Genomic DNA, 15126 nt, shown 5'->3' with positions numbered 1-15126 from the left:
CATGTAGCTATAGCAATAGTTAGGTTTATTAGTAAGTTTGAATAATTATCAGCAGATTATTCGTACAAATCTTTAAGCATCCTAAATGGTTTTTTCCATATGTCCAGCCATTCACGTTCCTATTCGGACTGTTTAAACTCCCTTAGGCATTTGCCTTCCATTTTAATTTCTCGGTAGCAATTATCCGTATTGCATCTGCCATATGCAAGAAGTTTAAATTCGAAAATTCTCAAAAATGAAGAGAAGAGAGGTAAAGTTTCACAGTCAATACGCAAGTTCTTAGTTTAAATTAGTAAAGCGAACTGAATCGTTGGATAAATCCTAGAATGATGCAGATCAAGTAACAAGTCACTTCTGCAAAGAACCTGTATTGCAGAAAAGCGTTGCTGTGTGACATCTTGTTTTTCAACCGATTATATTTACTCAAAAGCTACGTAATTTCCATGAAAGGTAAATTTCTCGATACACCCAGACTGAGGCAGTTGTTTGTTGGGGAAAAAGTTGACTAAAACTGAAGAAAGATCTTACTTTATCAGCACAATAACCACAGCAGCGGATACAAACAAGAAGTGTGGAATCAAAAAATAGTAAACTCGTTCATTGCGACAATACAAAAAATGAACAAATAAATAAAGAGGTGGATACATAAGTAGAAAATATTACAACAACCTAAAAAAAAAAGACAGAAGATCCTTTGCAATTCGCTGCGTAAGAAATGCACAAAAACTTACTCAAACAAACCATCCGCCCACTCATCATCCATTCACCCCAGAGGTTCTTCGTTGGGGAGTTTAAATGAATTTAAAAGTGTTTAGTAATCTTTAAATTTTTTTTTTTCGGAAATAAATAACAAAAACCCATTTAAACAAATAGCAGGTAAGGGTGTGAAACGGTAAATATTATTAAGAAGGACTACTTTCCCTTCACTATCCCCACTCAGAAATGAGTAATGGTAAAGCTGACCTTTCGATGAGACAGAAGCAGGTATCATGAAATACCAAAGTAACAGAACAAAGATAAAAATCGAATTCTTCATATCACAGATCGCTTTCTGAAACCCACTTTACGAAAAGTATGCAAATTAATGCAAAATATCTCCTTCAATTTGTTTTCCTTGTGATAACAACTTCCTGATTTTCTTTTGACCAATAAGACCTGGAGGTCACGTTATCTTTATTCATTCTTCCAGCAGGTATTCAATTCATTGGGAGAAAATAAATTAATCATTTTACTTTACCAAGCTTTCCAATGACCTAATTACCAACTATTTGATTTTATAAACTGAATTGAAATTGGAAATTGGCCGCCGTAAAGAGTTAAAAAGCTGACAATTCGAGCGTTGGCCCTTAGTCAGAGCGAATGACGACGGGCTAACGCTCGAAACCGCCTCCCGGTTAGCTCAATGGATAAAGCGCTGAACTGTTGCGCGGGAGGTCGAGGGTTCGAGCCCCGGCCGGACCAACACTCAAGGTCTTAAATCAATTGAGAAGAATTTGCTACCTTTCTATAACATCAAGAAATGGTTAGATATTCATGTCTTCTCGGATAGGGACGAATAAATGGAGGTCCCGTCTCCTGCAAGGTTGGGGTAGGGGACGTTAGTTTCCCACACACGAGACTACTGTGTGATGGATGTCCTCCCCTGGGGTGGGATGGGTGGGAAGGTGAGATCGATAGACTGAAGCGGCTGCCAGAGGCGCCTGACATGCTGACGTCTGTTCTCAACCTTACACTGCACCCGTAATTCAGCCTCTGGGCTGCAAGTGGTCAGATATAAACTATATTCAAAACGTCAGCTTTTTAACTCTTTGCGGTGGCCAATTTAAAATTTCAACTTAGCGAATAAACCCAAATTAACTTTTTACCCCCATTGACGCAGCACGACAATTTCTTTATAAACTTATTCCCTTTATTCATTTACCGATCTATTGGTCGTGAGTAAGATATGCCTCGGTATGTAAATTGGCCATCAAAAATAGCTTATCTTTATAGAAAAGCATGCCAACTCTCTCTCTACTCACTGATGGCTAACGGTAAATGCTGCTTTTGCTCAAAGGGTCATACTGCAAAGCAGGCCACATAATTATAAGACCTACGCAGTTTTTTTTTTTTTTAAAGCTGACTAATATACATTACAATAAACCCATAAAAGCTTCTTTTCCTTTTAAGGGAGTTTATGATCCAGCAATAAGATAGGAATGCTTTCAAAGTGTTTAAATCCACATGCGATTCTCTGTCGAATCAGTCTACCCAACAACCTGATCAATATACTGACAAAAACAGGAACATGAAGACCTCTTTGGATAACAAAGTAACAGAAGGATTTAAGGCCGGTTCAGTAAAATTTACGAAACAATAGCCAAACACTGAATCTCTTAGACAAAAAAAGCAAAAACAAGTAAATTATTAATTATTCCATCGTCCTGACACGAAATGAAGTATTTGAATAACTATACTTCACGCAACAGCTGAGTTTCTATTGGCTGAAAATAGATTAGAAGGTTATGCCCAAGAAAAAATAGTTTTTAGATCGCTTCACCTGCATGTAGGGTTGGACATGAATTTACACTTCTCTCGGAAAACGTTCGGAATGAGTTCTTCTCGATGATGTACATGTATTTGATCTATATCTGTCTCGTTTTGCCATTGTGTAGTATGATGTCTACAACACAAGGTTAGTTTTACTTAAACCTATCACTAGCGGAAAAAAAATTATGGTAAAAATAAACTTATAAATTGTTGAAGAAATGCTATTGTTTTAAAGCACCTTTGTTTAGTTTCCAACGATTGCGTTTTTCCTCTTGTTTTTGTGACAGATCAGTTTTTTTATAAATTAAATTTGTGAAGCTTTTCATGACTAAATAAATTATTTTTTGGTAGATCTTGATGGGCTTATAGAAGTTATGGCTTGCATCTGTTCTATGGACGAAATAGAGACAAAGCAGACACAATTACACATAGTTATTTTGAAGTTTTTTGCGAACATGGTTCGAAAGGATCTTTCATTCTAAATGGAGAATCACCGTCATTTTCTCTATAATTCAGGAAATCCATTCCTGTCTGACATTTGTCATGTGCAGTATTATGTAGGTATCTCAGGTGGCAGTGCAAGTTTAAAAGCCAGTGGTGCTAAGATCATTCTAGAGCAAATTGACAAATCTGCATGAGCACCGAGAATTCGTTGCAAAGCGAATGGAGCAAGGAAAATCTCATTCTCTTTTTTCTTTCATCTCGGCTTAAAATTATCAAAGATGAAAGCTACTTGGAAATATAATGTTTGTTGCATGGAGTTGTACCACCGTGACAACTGAAACTGACTACTTATTAATAAGAAGTTCCTTTAAAATATTCAGCCCACTTAACTTAGCGCAGAGCTTTATATTTTGTAAAAACTCGCGCGGTGAGATAAGTAGTCTGAAAAAATTATGATGGAGGCTTTGACCATAAGATATTTCCAACTTCTCAGAAGCAGATCTAGAAGATTTCTATAATACTCTTTGTGACTTATGAAATGTATTTTTTTGTGATCTATTTTTTTAAAATACCATTGAAGTGTTAAATTATTAATCTCGCCACTCGGCGCGACTGATATTGAAGGGCTTAATAGTCAACAGTAAATTTTTTATGCAGACGACACTAAACTCTATTTATCACACCTTGATTCCCGAGCATTGGAGGAAGGTATAAACCGAGACTTAGCCAGTTCAACACAATGGTTTCGACAGAATGGGATGTTAGCAAATCCAGACAAATATCAGGGTCTGGTTTTAGGAAACACCGATTGTGATTTCCAGTTAAAATGTGCAGGGAGGCCAATACTTACTTCCAGTGAAATAAAATTATTAGGTGTAACATTGGATGACAAGCTCAAATTTGATGCTCATGTTGCATCGATCTGTCGAAAGGTGTCGGGTCAGGTTAATGCTTTAAATAGGCTTAAAAATATCCTGCCTCATTTATTTTACCTCACTTTGATTATTGTAGCCAGATATGGCACCACTGTGGGGAAAGGAATACAAAGAAAATGGAAAGGGTAAATCAACGTACGCTTAGATCATGTATACGAAGATAACGGTATTTTATAAGAAGACTTGCTCGATTGTATCGGCTTGCATACGACATCGAAAAGTCGTAGGATTCAAGACATGTTGCTAACGGTCAATAACTGCTATCTATATAAGGCTCCCAGACCTATTACTGACTTAGTTAAACCAAGGAGGACTGATTAGAATTTAAGAGGCACTAACATGCTTTCCTTACCTAAGGTTAACATTACCAAGCATGGTCTTAAGTCATTTCGTTATTTTGCTGCTAAGACTTGGGACGCGATACCAGATGCTATACGCGCAAAGGCTGGCGCAAGAACGTTTCTTCACGATATCCGTCGCCTAAAATTTTAACTTTTAAGTTTTTGATCTCTGTTTTACTACACGTTTATACAAATATATATTTAAATTTTTAAACATCCTTTTTGTAAAAAACATTTTACTTAATGTACATAATTTCTTGATGTAGGTTGTAATTTTTATTGTATATTTTGTTGTGGGATTCCTGGTAGGTAGCTTGTAGCTAAGTGTGGTGCCACATTAAATAAAGAACTACTACTAATAATAATACTACTACTACTACTACTACTACTACTACTACTACCACGCTCATTCTAGATTTTGTCTAATTCCAGACTTCTGTGACGCAGACGAATGCCGCACTTTGGAGTTTGGACCTGAAAAAGCCTTTGATGGCAAACGCCTGGTAAACCACGTGATTCGCGTGGTGGAAATCATGATCGCAGCGTTTTGTAAGAACGTGTGCTACATGGAACCCGACTGTGTCAGTATTAATCTCGATAAAACAGCAGAGGAACGTGGAAAGTATCTATGCGAACTGAATAATGTCACTCACGAAGGACACGAACATCATCTGGAGGAGAACATAGATTATTTTCATCATTCTGCTGATGCAAGTATTCTGTGTTAATCTATCTATTAATTGGTCCAAAAAGTAACGAAAAATATTTCAATAGTGCAACTAAGTTTGTTGTAGGTGTAAATGCCAAAAGGCGTGTTCTTTCGTGGCCACTTACAGCAATGATTTCAAACGCTCGATAGAGGAAGAGGTTTGAACTAATAAAGAACCAACAAAAATACAAGTTTACAAAATGCAGAAATATAAAACTGAAAGGCGGCTAAAGCGAACGCGATGAACATTTATCGGCTCAGTCTCAAGAGAATGACAAGGCCCAAGATGCAATTGTGATGACTAAGTCTAATTATTATCAGTTTGAAGGGAAGTGTACTTGATTACTAATTTATCTCTTTGGCTTTAGAGCGCATGTGTTACAAACCGCTGTAAGAATGAAGGCACTTGCCAAAGTGGTTTTACTGACAAAGGCTATCGCTGTTTGTGTTCTGCTGGATTCAAAGGAGAAGACTGCGGCCAAGGTAAACAGAACTTGTTTTTTAAATAAGTGAGGACGTTCAAAACTATCTAGCAAGCGGGACGAGAAAAGCTGTTAAAGGAGATATACCTGCGGTGATTATCAAAGGAATGTAGATCTTCTTCTTTACCTGTCAATTCTTCTTCATGAAAAAGAGGAGATCGAACAAGGCTTACTTCGAAATTTATGCTTTAACTACTCATCCACCGTGGTTTCGGGGCATCATTCAGAGCCACCCGCCTGTTCATTACCAGAAAAAAAATATATTTCAAAGTCCATTTGCCAAGAACGAACCGATCTCGTTCTTTATCTGAATTACTTTTTTACACTAGGCTGTATTTGGATCATCGCAAAAACTTATTATTCCTTTTAACCGAATGTCGAAAAGCGAGACCCTTAGTAATCATGGGAGCCAATCAGAAAAAAAAAGGAAAAAATCCAGCAGAAATGAATGAGAAGTCAAAGAAAATACAAGCCAGCAAGCCTGAGGGTGAGAAAACGCGATTCTGCGTAGCTTGCAGTTTTGAGTGCGGTTTGAGAGGTAAAAATGAGTAGCAGAGAAGCGAGGCGTTTGGTAAGCTGCTCCTTTTGGCTGCTCTGCCCCTCTTTACCTCTGTAAGGGGCTAACATACGCCAGCTTTGCAGGCCTGGAAATGACGAGTGATTGAGTTGCAGTTGGTTTTGATACGTTTTATTAAGGGTATGGCTCCAGTATTTGAACCAATCACAGGGCAGGACAAAAACCAGCAGACCATTGGTTACCTTTAACGCTCAAATGAAAATCATTCTTAGGAGAATTGCCCCGCCATCAAAAGTTATTAATTTCTTCTCAGACATTGACGAGTGTGCTACAGGTACACATAGCTGTAATGCCAATGCTGTGTGCAACAATACTGAAGGATCATACAAGTGTTCATGCAAACCTGGATACTTTGGGGATGGACAAATCTGCACAATGAGTAATGAATCTCTTTTGATGTTTCCATGAGGTTTCTTGTGATGCTCTGTTTCAAAGTAAACGCCTTTCATTTGCGTTTTTTTCTCTTTAAATGTCAATATTCGTTTCAATCAGATTTTATAAAATACCACACGTTCTTTTTTCTGTTTTTGTTTAAGGGTTCGTATTATGTTATCAGAGAGGGTGATTTTGTTTATGTTAATCACCTGCCTTGTATTGATCAGGTTACAAAAATTTGGAGGACACTTGATGCTTTTAATGATTACATGAATGCAAAACTACTCACAATGCTACCGAGAAGATTAATATTCATATGTTACTCTTCTTTCAGTCTCAACATGCAAAGAGATTTACGAAAGGAATATGTAAGTAAAATAGCTCAATGACAATATCAGAAATAGGTAAGAACGAGATAAGCCATCAGGGCCGGGTTGTTCAAAGCTGTGTTAAGATAACCCAGGGTTAGTGTGAAATTTGATTTTAGATCTGAAAGCTCTGAAAGAAAATTCAGCTTAATTCCATTTGTCTACAATTTGATAATTGAATGTCCTAAAAAGAACTAGGAAAATTATCCCAAAATGGCTTTTGATTAGAGAAATTTAGAAACCTGGATTAAAATTTAACCCTGGGCTAGAGCTAATCGGCCTTTGAACAACTGGACCCAGAAGGAATAAAAGCAATTAATTTAAAAACAATCCAGCCCCTGATCCTTTATGATAATCATCCGAGCCGACTAGCTTCTTTTTGGAAAAGAATTGAGACGTACGTTGTGTCTTTTGAAAAGTTACAAGACCTACTGAATATGCAAAAGTCTCGCTATGTACTACCAGTTCTTACAAAGTATTTTATCCAACAGATTAAACAAGAGTGGTAAGGTTGTCCTGCTCTTGGACTCAAAGCCAATTTCCGTTTTCTGTCACATGGGAGACTTTGGATGCGGAGATGGAGGATGGACACCTGTCATGAAAATTGATGGCAGCAAGGTATAAATTGATTTGCTATCAATAAAGTATAAAATCATTTAAAATTCATGGCAGATACAGGTCAGTGTAAGTAAGCGAAATAGGGTATATGAGAAAATGTATGCCGTTTCCTTTACAACTACCAAAAGTCGTTCGCTCGACCGTTCACTCATCTTTACGAGGCGGAAAAAAAATGGCAACTGTCTTTCCAACAAACACCAAGGGTCGCTTACGATTAGTTAATGACCGTGAGCCTAAAACAGTCTATAACGGGTATCAAACTAAATAAGAAAAACTCCTTTATCATCGATTTCAGGGAACCTTCCATTACGACTCTCATTTCTGGAGCGACAGAAAAGCTTATAACCTTTTTGGAGGAGAGACTGGGTTTGACTTACAACAGACCAAGTTACCGACCTACTGGAACACATCCTTCTCCAAGATCTGTCTCGGTATGAGGATTGAACAACAGACCAACTTCACTGTAATCAATGAGCACGCTAACTCCCTGCACTCACTGATCGCCGCTGGAATATATCACGCCACCTCACTGGGTCGTAACAGGTGGAAGAAGTTGATTGGTTCGGAGGTCTCTTTGCAGCAAAACTGCAACAAGGAAGGGTTCAATGCAGAGAGAAGCGATTCAGGTTATTCCAAAGCAAGAATTGGAATCATCGCTAACAACGAGAATGACTGCTCTTCTTGCAACTCCCGAATTGGTTTTGGTACAGGAGGTTACCCTGATGACTTCAACACCTGTGGCAATGAAGCAACATACTCGCCAGACAATGGAAACAAGCACATCAAAGCCATGGGATACATCCTGGTGCAGTAACTGGGGACACAGTTCACTTCCCAAATTTTAATTCAAGCTTTAAAAACGAAGTAGAAATTGGCCAAGAAGACAAATTCCATATTCATGAAACGTCGGTTTCGCGGGCTGTATGAGCAAAGAAGTTACATGTCTCACCGTTTTAGTATCTCGAAGTAAAACAATTATGCACATCAAGTGTCGATGGATAATTACCTAGCCGCCTCGTGGCGCGGTAAATATCCACCACCAACCATTTCCACTTCGGTGAAGAGTTGTTAATCACTTTATCATGCTCTAACAATAAATTCTCGTGACTAATTTACAATGAAATGTGTAGCAATTAGATGGGAGAAGCTTTGTTTACCTAGAATCGTAGAATCCAAAACCCTCGAGCTGAACGTGTAATTAACGACAGAAAAAGATAGTTGTGTAAGGTACTGTTCTACATTGCCTTTTTTTTAAAGGGCCGTTACTTCCTGATTTGAACTCTTCCTTTTATACTGATATCTTATGGTTTGCTTGAAGTTTTACAGAGCTGAAGAGCCTATAACCTCACCGGCAAAACAATTCTTCCTATAAATAATAAAGACACCGTCATTAACAACTTATAATTATTTTCAGTTCAGTTGATGGTTCACGTCGATCGCTCAGGAAAGAGTTGACTTAAAAAGGAATGTTGTCGGTGGTGGTGACTGACCACTCGTCATCATCTCACTCAAGTTAAGAGCATTTTGTCGGTCGAGTGCTACAAGTTTCGGTAGTGTAAACTAATTGGACAGTTTTGCCGCAAATATAGTCTGTAGGTTACAATGAGAAAAAGTCCGGTCGGTAATGAGTTGCGAATCACAATATTCGGACCGAGCCTGGATTGGGCTAGCAGAAAGTTCTACTATTTATTAGTTTCCAACTAATGTCAATAACTTTGGCTTTGAATAGCTGGTATACTATCTTAGAACAGACTCTCAGTCGCTCAACAGATATCGACAACTACTGGCGCTATATAAACGACTTCCTCATCCCATATTTACATTCATGAACCTAACAGAGCCACCTAACCCCACCGACGGATTATAACTGACAAGTCAGAACCGAACAGTGGATGGCATCACGTGCAACAAAATAAACAATGTCTGTTGTAAGGGAACAGTCATAACAGGGGGGAGGTCCAGAGGATTTTGATTCTTATGACCCCCCATTCCGCCTTGTTGGCATTAAATTGGTAGTCAGTTTTCTTTGTTCACCTCTTCCCCTCCACGGCTCCATGATCTGTAGGCGACGACTGATTAGCCTCTTTCGCAGACGTTCTTTGGGCTCAATCTTCTCACGCAATCTTCCGCAATCTTCCTCTCCCACGAACGTCTGCTGAAACGAATGGGTTGTTTAATTAGACCAATCACAGCGCGCTTTCCGATCAAGGCAGCAAACTTTGAACCTTGATAAATTTTTTCTTGTTGACGTGATGGTGTTTCCTGGGCATTTTTAGCTAAGTGCTTCCACCGAGTATATCATAACTTTCGCCCATTGTTCGATCATTTTCGGCGTTAGAAGAAGTAGAAGTGGTAGGGGATTGTTAAAATTTCAGTGATTTCGCTGCAGATCGTTGCTGCAGTTGTAAAGCTGTTGTAGGTTCGATCGGGACGTCAATGTTCTCAATGTCCCTGTCCTTTTCAACGGAATTTCGACGTGAGCGTTTCGTTTTATTTGCTACTTTCTCCAAGTCTTTTTTTTATCTCATCCTGAAGGGATCGCAGATTTGTTTTAGCTTTTTCAAAACGAAGTAACCGCTTGTAGCACTTATTGCAGAAGAACGGTCGCTGGACGAAAACACATTCAAATCTGTTTGCACAGCGCATTCAGTTAAGTGTGCAATATCCACTGAACTCTTACCAAACACTCTTATTCTCGCCTGCGGGATTAACGGAAAGCTGCACAGAAAACAGTTCTTTCCGACGATTTTTTCCGGAGTTTGTGAAGCAAGGTTTTGAGATCTGTTTTCCATGAATAATAAGAAACGCGAGAAAATTAAACCCCCTCTTGGGAGTTGTTTTATCACAGCTTATGATTAGCTTTCTATTAAACAATAACCAAGCGCCAATTGGCTCTTAGGTGATCTCCACGTGCTCTCCGACAGATCGTTTTGAAAAATAGGAAAGGAATGTGCCCATTCGTTTCAGCAGACGTTCGAGGGAGAGGAAGATTACGTGACGAGCCCAAAGAACGACTGCGTAGGAGGCTAACGACTGATCGGCCCTCCGAAATCCCCTAAACCCTCCCGGTGATAAATCATGACTAGTTCCAAAACTATCCTTTCTTTTGCATGAGACAACTACTGAATTCTTTTCTATAAAATTTGGAAATGAAATCTGACTGATCCTTTTGGGATTATTTATGAATTAAAAGGTGTCATCTGAAGGTGTGGTGTAAGAGGTCATGACTAACGGATATATTCCGGAAGGAAATCCGTTCAGTTGAAGAACTGATGATCATCGTGTTAAAATTAATATCTTCATTCGTATTCCACGTGGAAACTACCGTCTTAAGCAAATGGTACAGAAAAGTCGTTGATTTTAATGAGAGCGGGAAAAGTAGGCAATATTTTAACTTGAGTGCTACTTTTTGGGTTCCGTTACTTCTCTTATCCGAGCCAGTTATTTTTCGTACAAATAGTTAATGTCTGTGGGCTCCAAAAGAATTAAAAAGTCGCTATTTCGTGTATCACCTTTAGTGTGTTATCTGATCGTGACTTCCCTTGGCCTACAGCCTGCGATGTGGACGTATAATGAACACCGAATACGTCTTCGTAGCCAATATCTACCGCATTCGTAAAATTTGAATTAGCACAATTAACGCGTCTTAGACTGACCACAAAAAATCTATAATTGACAGACAAATCGGATCAGAAGAGATAATTTTGAACCTATTGTTTTATTAGCTTCTGCGCTTTAGGATACTACATTTTCTACTTGATGATGGCTTCTTGGCTTAAAATTTGGGAAGCTAACTGTGTCCCCAGTCACTGCACCAGAATGTACCCCATTGCTTTGATATGCTTGTTTCCATTGTCTGGCGAGTGTGTTGCTTGATTGCCACATGTGTTAGAGTCATCATGTAGACCTCCTGTACCAAAACCAATTCGGGAGTCACAAGAAGAGCAGTCATTCTGCTGGTTGGCGGTGATGCCGATTCTTGCTTTGGATTGCCGAGGGTCGTCTCCCACCGCATTGAAACTTTCTTTGTTGCAGTGGGGCTGAAAGGAGGCCTGTGAGCCAATCAGCCACTTCCACGTGTTACGACCCAATGAGGTGGCGCGGTATTTCCCGTCAGCGATCAGTGAATAGAGTGAGTTGGCGTGCCTGTTGATCACAATGAACCTGAGCTGATGACCAATCTTTATACCGAGGCAGATCTTGGAGAAGGGTGTGTTCCAGTAGGTCGGTAACTTAGTCTCTTGTAAATCAAAGCCAGTCCTGCCTCCAGCAAGTTTATATGTATTTCTGTTGCTCCAGAAATGGGAATTGTAATGGAAGGTTCTCTGAAAAGCGAAAAAACAATTTTCCAATTTTTTCTCTTTTTTTGCAATCAGTAATCTATAGAGTTTCTGAAAGGAGACAAGGAGTTTACCTTTGCGCCGTTAATCTTTTCATGGCCAGCGTCCATCCTCCACCCCCGCATCCAAAGTTTCCCATGTGACAGTAAACAGGAATCTTTTGTGAACCAAACATCAGCGGGTACACTTGGCTTCGTCTCGACCTTATGGAAAAAGAATAAGTCAGATTTAACGGAGTAAGTCAGCCTGTAAGTAGGCAAAAGGTCCTCTGACTGTATAAACATCCTGCGATCAAGCGAACGTTTTGGAAACTCGCAATTAAATCACTTCACTATATACTTACTTTCCTATGTCGTACTGCTCCTTGCAAGAAGAGAAGGGACAGACTATAAGGAAGATAAGACTACGATTTTAAGATCTGAGTGCATCGACAACACTTCAAAAATAAAAACATATCACCGAAAAAAGTACCTGGAAGCTTTGGAGGCAAAGCGTCCTTTACCAGCGCAACAAGATTTTTTACTTCGGTTCGAAGCTTCTTGATGTCCTTGCTGATCTCACCGCAGTGATTGGCGGTACAGGATTGTTGTCTGACGCGGATTAAAACAGCGAACAAAGCGAGGACATTTGCGATGAAATAAACTGCGAAAAGTAAGCGCATATTAAAAATTTATCAACGTCATGAAATGTTTTCTGTGTTGCTCAACCGGTGAATAACTCGGATTGTGTTGATTTTGCTTCCTTACTTTTTGTTATCATTGTTAAACACAACTCGTATTTTCTTGCTCACACTCACCGACATCCAATAAACAAGTTCCTGTTTGAAGTTTATTTTTAACTTCATTCGATCGCATTGTACAATTTCCTGTAAAGAAATTATCATAGCCTTTGAATACTGCTCGTAATATAGCCATCTATCTGTTGAAAAATGAGGGGCCCATTTGAGAGCGAATATATTGCAGTTTTATAGAATCAAATTTATATGTTTATTTTTAATGAGCTGACCATGTTTACATGCATGCATGCCCACACAATTAACTGAGGCCATTATTGTTTTGTTTTTGGTCCATATATTACTTTTACGATAAGGACTGCGTTGAGCTTGTCGATGGCTGTGCTTTTGGTAAATAGGTTTTCTATCCATTTGATCATATGTTCGCGGCTCGGTAAATATCCACCACTAACCACCTCCACTTTGGTGAATAGTTGTTAATTTTACACTAAAACAAAGTTGCCATAAACTTTCAACTGAGATTTTCAACTTTACAGTCTAAGGTGGAAAACTTCTTTTCTCGTGAAAATTAAATCTGTCAAGCCAAAATACAAAAGCATATGGTATTTCGCAGACTGGACGGGAATGGACTGGACTAGTAAAACGCGGACTAGTAAAGCGCGGACTAGTAAAACGCGGACTAGTAAAACGCGAACTAGTAAAACGCGGACTAGTAAAACGCGGACTAGTAAAACGCGGTCTTGTAAAACGCGGACTAGTAAAACGCGGACTAGTAAAACGCGGACTAGTAAAACGAGGACTAGTAAAACGCGGACTAGTACAACGCGGACTAGTAAAACGCGGACTAGTAAAACGCGGACTAGCAAAACGCGGACTAGTAAAACGCGGACTAGTAAAACGCGGACTAGTAAAACGAGGACTAGTAAAACGCGGACTAGTAAAACGCAGACTAGTAAAACGCGGGCAAGTAAAACGCGGACTAGTAAAACGACAACAACAATAACAAAAAAAACCAATTTTTTACGAAGGCGATCACAAGACCTAATGCCGAGCCAATTTAGTGAGTGACAATCCCTGTTTGACCTTTAAGTTACACATGGGTTTGACATGCACCAGATACAAACGAATTCATAAGTTTAGGCTAAGAAAGAATTTTATTCAGCACCAGTTCAAAATCCTAAAACACACTTTCGTCGTAAATTTCACGGCAGAAACGCATGAATTCGATGAATAAAAGTCGCATTAAATCTCCTTGTGTCTAGGTAGAAAGAGTCTCATTGACTTCAGCTTTTCGGTGGAAGAATAACCGATTTACACACGCCATTACAGAAAAAAAAAACAAGCAGACTGACAACTCCAAAACACATATTCGCATTCACTTACAATTTGACTTTCCGTGACATTTTAAAACGTAACAGAGGTAAATCTTCGAAGATTAATCGTCGTTGGAAATGAAAAATACTTTCCGTAAGATCTCTGTTTTTTCTCTTTACGAGAAAATCGTCGTCTGATCAGCTAACTTGTGTGTGTTTGTCACACCAGTACTGCTATTTCTTCAAAAGCGTATGCTTTTTTTACTCTTCAATTGACAGGTGTCACGTCGTGACAGTTACTTTTCAAAAAAATGTTTGAAAATTTGTTCGGAAGCCCTTTAACTACCTTTACAAATAAAAATGTTACGGCGAAAGCTTTCTCTTTAATTTGAATAAAGTTTGTTTTCTTTATAACTCACTCGCTATCAAATTCTTAAGTTCAAGGAGGATTTTCCTGTAATTAAACTCGTAATTGTAGCCCTAAATCATTCGGGTTCTTCAAATGATCGTGGTGATCGATGATGTATACCTTGCGAGGTTATGTGCTGTGGCTATCGATGAAGCACATGTTGTAAGACAGTGGTAAGTCAAGAACCAATTCCTTACTTCTCTTAACGTGCCATTTTAGCTTCGTCTTTGTTATTTAACTTTATATATGTTCCTTTTACAATTAATATAAGTGGTAGTCTGGAAAAGCCGGAATCCGGAATTCCGTCGGAATTCCGCCAGAATATTTCAAAGTCTGTTTTTTTAATTCAAAACGACTCCGATGATTTTCCGAAGAGTGTACGAGCTCCGAATATACTCCGATGATTAACACGAAGATTATTTGATGGTTTCCGATGTTACCAAGAGAGCCCTGAATTTTTGAAGGCTTGTTGTTTCAATTCTTTTTTTTTCTTTTTTCAAGACTTTACCGAAGAGTGTATGTGGCTACCATTTTAATTCCGTTTCGTTAATTTCATTTCCGGTTGTTTCGTTATGTAATATCACGTGACTTATTCTCACATGCTTTTAGATTTTGAAGTCGTTTGTTAGGTATGATGTAGTCCTGGTATGAGTCGCTGTATTCCCAATCAGGGTAAAACAGTTCTTTAACGTGCTTAAGGCACGTTTTTTAATAAAATGAGCCGCAAAGGTAACAGTGTAAGAGCTCCGAATACTGATACTCCGAGGATTAACCGAAAACTATCCGAGGGTCAGTCTGCCATTTACACAATTTCAATTCCGGGAAAGCACCGGAGTCGTTTTGAATGAAAAAAAAACAGACGTTGAAATATTCCGGCGGAATTCCGGATTTTCCAGACTACCCGTCAACAGTGAGCGAAGAACAAATAATTAGTTCAACAACATCAAATGAAC

General features: G+C 38.9%; 3 protein-coding genes across 3 annotated transcripts; 2 read left to right on the top strand and 1 right to left on the bottom strand.

The window, feature by feature from the left end:
- The first annotated feature begins 3990 nt into the window (after positions 1–3990).
- On the top strand, positions 3991–6521 carry LOC148729077 (uncharacterized). The gene is made up of 4 exons (XM_088725078.1): positions 3991–4033; positions 4682–4959; positions 5327–5441; positions 6271–6521. Exons 1-4 carry the CDS (start codon positions 3991–3993, stop codon positions 6423–6425), a joined length of 591 nt encoding a protein of 196 aa, XP_088581204.1. The 3' UTR covers positions 6426–6521.
- Positions 6522–6732: 211 nt separating this feature from the next.
- On the top strand, positions 6733–8501 carry LOC148729076 (putative skeletal organic matrix protein 5). Its single transcript, XM_088725434.1, has 3 exons — positions 6733–6760; positions 7252–7378; positions 7674–8501. The coding sequence occupies exons 2-3, from the start codon at positions 7316–7318 to the stop codon at positions 8190–8192; spliced, it is 582 nt and encodes a 193-aa protein (XP_088581560.1). The 5' UTR covers positions 6733–6760; positions 7252–7315; the 3' UTR covers positions 8193–8501.
- A 2598-nt stretch (positions 8502–11099) lies between these two features.
- On the bottom strand, positions 11100–12632 carry LOC148729075 (uncharacterized). The gene is made up of 4 exons (XM_088725077.1): positions 12515–12632; positions 12221–12360; positions 11793–11921; positions 11100–11703 (listed from the first exon to the last, which is right to left on the bottom strand). Exons 1-4 carry the CDS (start codon positions 12630–12632, stop codon positions 11185–11187), a joined length of 906 nt encoding a protein of 301 aa, XP_088581203.1. The 3' UTR covers positions 11100–11184.
- Between the last annotated feature and the right edge of the window lie 2494 nt (positions 12633–15126).

The sequence above is a fragment of the Stylophora pistillata genome, chromosome 6 (genome assembly GCF_964205215.1).
Source record: "Stylophora pistillata chromosome 6, jaStyPist1.2, whole genome shotgun sequence".
Lineage (NCBI taxonomy): Eukaryota > Metazoa > Cnidaria > Anthozoa > Scleractinia > Pocilloporidae > Stylophora > Stylophora pistillata.
Note: the sequence above shows the minus strand (reverse complement) of the source record. Positions and strands in the feature narration are given on the sequence as shown.